The 8,883-nt window shown below is 36.9% G+C and overlaps 1 protein-coding gene across 5 annotated transcripts in view; it reads right to left on the reverse strand.

Moving 5' to 3' along the window:
* Nucleotides 1–8,883, reverse strand: part of LOC106878111 (uncharacterized) — a 31,878-nt gene that overhangs the window by 15,294 nt on the left and 7,701 nt on the right. For 4 of the 5 annotated variants that reach the window (XM_052974893.1, XM_014927221.2, XM_052974894.1 and 1 more), the window contains exons 2-6: nt 8,302–8,412; nt 4,820–4,912; nt 2,476–3,837; nt 1,919–2,154; nt 1,053–1,115 (exon numbers count right to left, since the gene is read on the reverse strand). In XM_052974893.1, the coding sequence (XP_052830853.1) occupies nt 1,053–1,115; nt 1,919–2,154; nt 2,476–3,811 (1,635 nt within the window). In that variant the 5' untranslated portion in view covers nt 3,812–3,837; nt 4,820–4,912; nt 8,302–8,412. Of the gene's footprint in view, nt 1–1,052; nt 1,116–1,918; nt 2,155–2,475; nt 3,838–4,819; nt 4,913–8,301; nt 8,653–8,883 lie in introns of those variants that run through there. The other variant, XM_052974896.1, reaches the window with a different exon arrangement.

An 8,883-nucleotide genomic window follows, 5' to 3' on the forward strand; every position in this document is an offset into this window, starting at 1 on the left:
ATTAACTAATGATGATGATGATGATGATGTGTGTGTGTGTGTGTGTGTGTGTTTGTCCCCACCACAGCTTAACAACCAGTGTTGGTTTGTTATGTCACCATAACTCAACAGTGCAGCAAAAGAGACTGATAAAACAAGTACCAGGTTGATTCGATTGACTAAATCCCTTAAAGTGGTGTCTCAGTATGACCACAGTCAAATGAGTGAAACTAGTAAAAGATAAAAGACAAAAGAATGAATGGATTTAGTCAGATGCTCTATTCTGCTCCCTTCAAAAAAAAATTAGCGTAATAATAAAGACTGTACAACTAAGAAATGCTCTGGAGGATGATAAAATAAACTACACACAAAGCCTTAAGCAAGAACAATTATGAATTTAGTCTATTAGCAACACAACAAAACAGAAAAAAATACAAACTTTTAAGAAAACACATACATTCATGCACACATCCATGCATATAAAGATACACCCATGCACAAACATATCTATGTAAATGGATTTTCTATCAGTTTTGACAAGTGGCTCAGTCAAGTGAACCATTTACTTATTGCGCAATGTGTAAGGGTCTGTGTTTCTCATGAACACATCAGGGGCATATATTCTGGGTGTGCTGCACACCTATTGAAAATGGCAAACTCGTTATAAATATAAAGTTTAGTCATTAATTTAAACACAAATCATAATGGAAAAACTTTTGTTCTACCCCTGCCTGAAATTTGGTGACATTGGGTGTCCTGAAATAACACTGCACACCTCAGTTTGTACGCCTGATTTGAGTAATACTCATTTTAATCACAGTATGGTCAGTGTGGCAGCACATTCAATGACAACAACCATGATATGCCCCTAGAACACATGTACCCTTAACGTAATCGTTAGGCAGAATCGATGTGATGCAGTGAGTGTAAGACAAGACTGGCCCTTTGAATTACAGGTATGGTCCATGTAAACAGACACCTAAACACAGACACATGCACACACACAAGATACAACAATGATAAACGTTAAAATAATAAAGAAACTACAGAATACAAAACTTTTTAATGTTTACCTGGCCAAACCTTATTTCTGAATTAACATTAATTGGGTGTTCTGCATCTTGATAAGGGGATCGCTGAAAAAGTAGGGTGTTGAAGATGAAAATGGATGCATGAATTTTATTTAGAAAAAGAAAAAAAATGTCCTGACAGCTAATAACCAAAAGAAAAATGTTTAAACCGATGTCTTTTACAAGCCACAATATTCTACATATGGCATATACCCCCATTTCACCTAACATTAAGCAGGATGATACTTAATACTCCTCTTGGAAAGAATACAGATTTATGCAAGTAGTTTTCCCCTTGGGAGGAATTGAACCAAGCATTAAAAGCTAACAAAATAGCCATCAATTCTACATCACTGCTTCTGCTCACAGCAGTGAATTATACCTCTGGCAAGATGTGGACCATCAATTCCTCAGATAGTTATTTTGTATCTGTGGAATTCTGGTTTAGGCACCCCATATAACACCTCCGTAACTTTTTTATTTTGAGTAATTTTCAAAAAATTCTTTGCATCTTTGTGTCCTGCACATGGGAATTCACAGGATGATGAAAAAAAAAAGGCATTTTTAACCCTACCCATCAAATCCTAAAACTACCATTAAAATATGGACAGTCCAATTTTTTTGCTTAAATTCCAGTAATGGACCACGTTTGGGTGTATCATCATTCCAATAAATGTGGGGGTTTTTTTTGGGGGGGGGGAATATTCAAAAACATCAATATATGCAAGAGTGACAAAGAAAAGAGGAAGGTATCAAGTGGTCGTGGGATATGCTAAAAGCAGGGTAAATCGCCCTTAAATCACACACGTTTATAATCTAACATAAATCTAAAAATACATAAAAACGAAAAGATTTTTGTATATTCTTACACTGAACGGTATTATTATGATGGTTCCTTGATATTTTGTGTCTTTGATAGCTCGTGGAGTGCGGTCGGAGAGTTGTATGAGATTTCTCTGTCTATCCACTCGGTAAAGTTCAAACCTTTTACCTTCAAGTACAGGATAGATACTAATGAGGTACTGGAGGAAGCGGTCTTCTTTTTGTTTAAGGCACAGGTAAGTTTTTCTGGGAACTCCATTTATATAATCTTGGCTAGGAAACCCTGAAAACAAGAGAATTATAAAATTATCTGCTAATAGTAAAATATTTAACAACATCAGAATCATATATAGTGTCCATTTTCCATGCTGGCATGGGTTAGACAATTTGAATAGAACTGGTAAACCAAAGAGCTGCATCATTTTTGCCAGTTGAGTGGACTGGAGCAACGTGAATGAAGATTTGATTCGACTAAAGGCGGTGCTCCAGCATGGCCGCAGTCAAATGACTGAAACAAGTAAAAGAAAAAAAAAAAGAAAAGAAAAGTATGAAAAGATACCTCAAAAAGAGAAATAAGAAAGAAAAAAAAAACCAATAAACTCACCATAACCTTGGGTCTGGTAGGAGCGCACAATCTCTTGCTCAAGGGGGTCACTTGACGTAAATTTGGGCATTTTTGCATACATATCCGGCAAACAAAATAGAAAGCATCGAAAGAACTCTTTTTCCTTTGGTCCCCTTTTCATCTTCTCCCTTGGTAAACGATGACGTCTGTGCAACATGTAAGGCAAGTTGAATGCTCCTTTATCACCCATGGCACGTTTCGCTGGAGCACCATCGAACTGTAAGTCATTCAAGGTGGACATTGAGTACGTCGGTGAACTCCTGCATGTGGTGGTCGGCCAATACGGTAAAGTAACGTTTGTGCTGACACCTTCAGTGTTCGAGTGAGATATGGCTACGGTGGTCAACGAAGCATTTTCTTTCACCTGTGGAGATAGTTGAAGAGATTGTTGTAGTGATTGATTGGATGAATGCAGTTGTTGCAGTTGTTGTAATTGATGTTGTAATTGATGCAACTGTTCTGAATGATAATGATTTTGTTGTTGTTGTTGTTGTTGGTTTTGTTGTTGCTGATTTTGTTGTTGTCGTTGTTGATGATGATGCTGCTGATTTCTTTGTTGTTGTTGCTGTTGTTGATGGATTTGATGGTGGTGGTGATTCTGTTGCTGTTGTTGGTGGGGATGATGCTGACTTTGTTGTTGCTGTTGTTGTTGTTGATCATGGTGATGTAGCTGGGTTTGCTGTTGTGACTGTTGTTCAGGTTGCTGATGTATTTGTTGTTGCTGCTGTTGATGCTGCTGCTGATGATGAATCTGTTCTGGTTGATGTTGCTGATGTTTGGATTGGATCTGTGATGACTGTGAAATTTGTTGCTGTGGGGCAATATGAGGTTGCTGTGGCTGTAGAGTTTTTTGATTAGAATTACCTCCCTGGGACTGGTGGCTCAGAGATGCTTCAGACTGTTGAGAATTTTGAAGGAGTTGTTGTTGCTGATGTTGAGGTGATGCTGGCTGTGGTGGTAGCGACTGTGGTGATGAAGTTGATGGCTGATGTGGATTTTGTGATGAAGGTGGTATTGACTGTGATTGGTGTTGCTGTTGTTGTTGTTGTGGTTGTTGTGGTGGTGGTGGTGGTGGTGGTGGTGGTGGTGGTGGTTGTGAAGGTTGCTGAGAAGATGCAGTAGAAGCCTGCTGTATCTGTGGCATTAAGTTAATCAGAAGTCTGGCTACTTCAGCCACAGCATTGTTCATGGGAGAGGAATTCACAGGAGCTGCAGTTGAACCATTAGAAACAGTACCAGCTGTAGTCGTTTGTGGCGCATTTTGCTGGGAGAATAGGTTAGCTAACTGCATAAAGAGTCTTGAATTCTCTTCCATTTTCTACAATTAAATATTCCCTAGATCTGAAATAAATAGAAATTGAGACCAACATCATAAAAACTTAGAAACTTCAAAAGAATGTGAAATGATCCCTGTTTCTGGAATGGTGAAACTCAAAGCAGATAAAGCTATAAATATTGTAAATATTTGATTGTCGAGGTGCAGTCAAGATCATGAGATTGTGGTTTTGATTTCTGGACTGGGTAGTGCGTTGTGTTCTTCACATTGCTCCAGTTCACTCAACTGGCAAAAATGAATAATCCTGTGACAGACCAGTGTCTCCTTCAGAAGACAAATAAATATGCAATAAAATTCAGGAATCTTGATTAGGGAAGAACTTTTGATCCTTTTCCTTTTGAAATACTAGATTAAAAACCTTGAGATAGAAAGTATTATCTGCTTAGAATTTCACCATTCCCAAAAAAGTAAAATTAAGATAATTTTAATCATGCCAATTTCCAAATTAGCTTTGAGTACCCTCATCCTTCATTCTTGAATTAGAATAGGTGTTGCAAAAATAATTAGAATTATGAGAAGATTTATGCTTGGAAGTTAAGAAGTTGCTTCTTTTTTTTTTCTTAAACATTGGCAGCAAGTAAACAAACTTGTAAAGGATGAGTAGCATTATTGAAATTCACCCAAGTGCAGCTGGTACCTGCAGGGATAAAAGACAAACACGACCTTAACCCATTACCTACCAGTGATCGCATATGGGATCACTTAAAAATTACAAATTTCGTAATTATCTGTCAATATTTACACATATCTAACCTTTTTGCTATATCTACTAGGTATATTTCTCTGATATTCAAATGAGGTTTGCTAATTTTTCACCCAATATCTCGCTTATTTTTATTTAAAATGTTATTTTGATCATTCCAGCATGTTTCTAAGGCTGTTTTATGCTAGATTCATTTGACTAAAATCCTTCAAGGTAGTGCCCCAGCATGGCCACAGTGTAATGATTGAAACAAGTAAAAGCTAAAAGATAATCCTTCTTCTCACCTTAGAGTAGAGTATTAAGTGGAGCATCCACCTGGAAATGACAGGTTGTTCAAACGTATGTGTGTGTGTGATCTCTTAATCAGATTCCTTTACCTGAAAATAAAAGCGTAAAAGTACAATTATAAAGTACGCTGAGTAACTACAAAGAGAGAGAAGGGTTGAGATGATCAATAATAAATATTAGTATGGCCTTGCTTTGACTCACCGTCAGTTATGATGACAAGTGTTCCAGTTGATACGAGCAATGGAACAGCCTGCTCATGAAATTCAAATGTGAGTGGTTGAGCACTCCACAAACACATATTCTTAACCCTTTAGCATTTAATCTAGCCAAATATTCTACCAAATATCCGAACAAAATATTCTACCTGTTTTATGTTAAAACTGATCAGATCCAGCCTCTCACACCTACCCTACAATGTCATTCTAAAAATATACAAACTCACCATTGAAACCTTGAAGCTACAAGATAATGCATGATTAATTCAAAACAATGTGAATAAATAAGCAATACATTTGAGAGAATAATCTAAATGATAAAGGGTTAATATAGTTCTCAGAGAGATTCAGCATGACACAGAATAATTATGAGGCTGGCCCTTTTGAATTACTGGTACAACTCAATTTTGCCAGGTGAGAGGACGGGAAAAACATGAAATAAAGTGTCTTGCTCAAGGACACAACAGACAACTGGGAATCGAACTCACAACCTTACGATTGTGAGTTGAAGATCCTGACCACTAAGCCATCAATATATCCAAGAGGAATATCAGTAAAAATAAAAGGAGTGGAGTGAAAAAATAAATATCAATAATCAGCATTTCGTAGGCACAGGTATGGCTGTGTGCTAAAACTTGCTTCCCAACCATGTGATCTTGAGTTCAGCCCCACTGCACAGCACCTTGGGAAAGAGTCTTCTACAACATCATTGGGCTGGCAAAAGTTTTGTGAGTGAATTTGTTAGATGGAAACTAAAAGAAGCCCATCATGAATGAGTGGAGTGTATACACAATGAATGAAATCTCCCATCAAAGACAGCACAGGAGTTCACACACTAAGTTCACTCCCTTCATCATTCCATCAAATCGACATTTCATAAATATATATGAATGTACATGGTCTGATCAATAAGTATCCAGATTGTTGCTATAGTAACGAAGCTAAAGCTTGCAAACTGAAGTCGCTTGGCACAGATTGACCTTGAACTCTGTTGTGCATGCACACTAGGTTTTAACATTCTAGCTTACTTCCGCTGTTTACAGCAGTGCTTGGAAGGAAGGTGTTTAGCATGTGATCATCGCACTGACATTATGAGTAAAAAAAAAAATCACCTTTCCTTGGAAACAAATGAGAGTTGGTAACAGGAAGTACATCAGCCATGAATTTGCATGCAGAGAGACCTTGAATGCCAGATGCACCTTCTAACCAACATTCATTCACTCAACGTTGGTGTTCCCAGGAGGCAATTCCTTGTAGTAGCACTGAGGTCATTGATGACCTCTATGCTACCACATCCAACAACACACACACTCTTATGCAGGCAACATAATCCACCATTCCTCCCTAAGTATGCATTATCCACATGCAACCTTAAATATAAACATTTATTCCATAAACAGAGACCTTGAGAGAATCCTTCAGACGGGCCACACCAACGTTGTCTCTTTTAACAGCAAAAAAACTCAAGGACTATTTATATGAAGAAAACACCACCACACCACATCCCCTCTAATTGTGAATGGTACTCGGCACCTTCACACTCCCTCCAAATGCTGGGCCTCGTTATCACTGAGTATCTCTACTGGTTCTTCTCTTTAGGACCAGAAGGTATAATCAGCCCCAAACAGCTGTTGACACTCTTCAAGACTTAAGTGAGGTCCACAATGGAGTACTGACAAAAGTAACGATAAAAGCTGTGAATGAGAAACTCAATGGAAGGATTTGGCTGAAATTGGTAGCATTACAGACCAGGTTTCTGTGGAGATGTGGAACTGTATGTCCGAAAGTATTTGCTATGTGTAAAACTAATACCACTTCACACAGGGGACATGTGAAATTAGATTGAAAGAGATTAAAGCATGGATATCTGTATGTAAGGATCATGGATGTGCCAAGAATTATACAGCTCTTAAGAATTAAGAATCATTATCATCATTATATGTCTATTTTCCATGCTAGCATGGGTTGGACAGTTTGACAGGAGCTGATAAGGCCAAGGGCTGCACCGGGTTCCATAGTCTGTTTTGGCTTGGTTTTTACAGCTTGATGCCCTTCTTTACACCAACCACTCATGCGCCAGAGCAAGTTGTTTTACACCTATTACACTATTTTTTTCTTTTTCTTTTTTTCAGCTCGGGTCAAACACTATAGTTTAAAGGCCATGGACTGACGATGTGGATTTTCCGAGCCCTCTTCCCCACCCCCCTTTCGCGAGCGCACATTTTTTTTTCATATTCGTTTAAGGCAAGTTGTTTTACACCAATTTACACTATTTTTCCTTTGTTTTTGTGCTCGGGTCAAACGCTTTAGTTTAACCTTAACGGTTAGTCTAACTGTTAATTCTATATAGAGAAGATGGTCCCAGCCGGAATGCTTTTGATAACAGGTTTGCTCGATACAGATTAAACAATAACATTTTAGTTTTACCAGCAAAACGTCAAAAGACTGCATCCAAATAAGTGATAAAATATGTTTTAGATAAATATAATATATTTATCAAAAGCTGTTGAAAAAAAATTATCAGAAATGTTAAACTTTTCGATACAACTCGTACTGCATATGCGAGGTTCTCTCAGTTTTAGGCACTAGCAGACAAAAACTTAATGTTTCACTCTACAGTGTGTTTAGAACATCTTTCTGAAGCAAGTTTTGTCAAGACAATGAAATACCTTCGTAAGCTAATCATTAAAACATTGTGAAATATTGATCCAAACCAATTTCTTGAGAATTATAGGCAGCAACTAGTTAATGGTCGATCAAAATCCGATAAGACATTTTGTTGCAGTAACTTCGCGAGAAAACATTAGTATCATTTCAAGCGTGTCTTCGATGATGATGATTATGATCATAATGATAATAATATGGTAGGATTAATAACATAGTAGTTATCCATCTAATTTTTGGTTGTCCGTTGAAGGATTTCATATCAAACTAGCGTGCGTGCTTTACAAACATGAAGCGCACCTCTTTGAGGAAGTAATTTTAAAGACCAATGGGTCACAAAATAATGAACTCTTAGATCAACACCCAAACAAATGAATTAATAGTGACTCTAATAAAGGAAAATCTGATTCGAATACAAAGAAAACTGGCCCCAAAAGTTGGCAGTTTCTCGGTAAACACAGGGCAATGCAGCTTGCATATGTTTACGTGTATATACTTTAAAAAAAAAACAAGTTCCAAGAATTGGAATTATTAGATCTAAAGTAGAATTTTAAATCCAATATAAATCGATGATAAAGAAAATAGTTTTCAGTTATTACCTGACACTTTTTTCTGTTTTTCGTTTCGGCGGCCGGTGGTTTTATTCTTTTTATTACTTTTTTTTTTCCGAATTACATTCTCGTTCATATATTCTTCACGCCGTCCAAATTCTGTGAATCGAATTTTTATATATATAGTTTCATGTTGTGCACATAAATACAACGAGGATACGTTCTTTATATAAGCTAGTCAAACAAGATTTAATCGTTGTATTATAAATTCGTATTGGGACGATGGAATAGCAGGAACTGAAAGGTGACTTGAAGTGCCTTCCGGTTATTAGTTACGTCCCTTTACGCTCCGAGTTCAGTTTCTGTTGAAGGGTCCACTTTACCTTTCACGATTCTGCCATCCATAAAATAAGTTCCAGCTTCATATATATATATGTATGTATATATATATATATGGATATTTATTTATATAAGGGCATTATATAAATAAATATATATTACGGGAATAAATGATGGATTTTTTCCCTTATGAGGCTTTTTTCACGCTAGCTACTTGATAAATTCTTGTAAAAGAATTCATCCTATTATTGAATTTATATATATGGATGGATATATATATATATATATATA

This window comes from Octopus bimaculoides, chromosome 19 (assembly GCF_001194135.2).
Source record: "Octopus bimaculoides isolate UCB-OBI-ISO-001 chromosome 19, ASM119413v2, whole genome shotgun sequence".
Classification (NCBI taxonomy): Eukaryota; Metazoa; Mollusca; class Cephalopoda; order Octopoda; family Octopodidae; genus Octopus; species Octopus bimaculoides.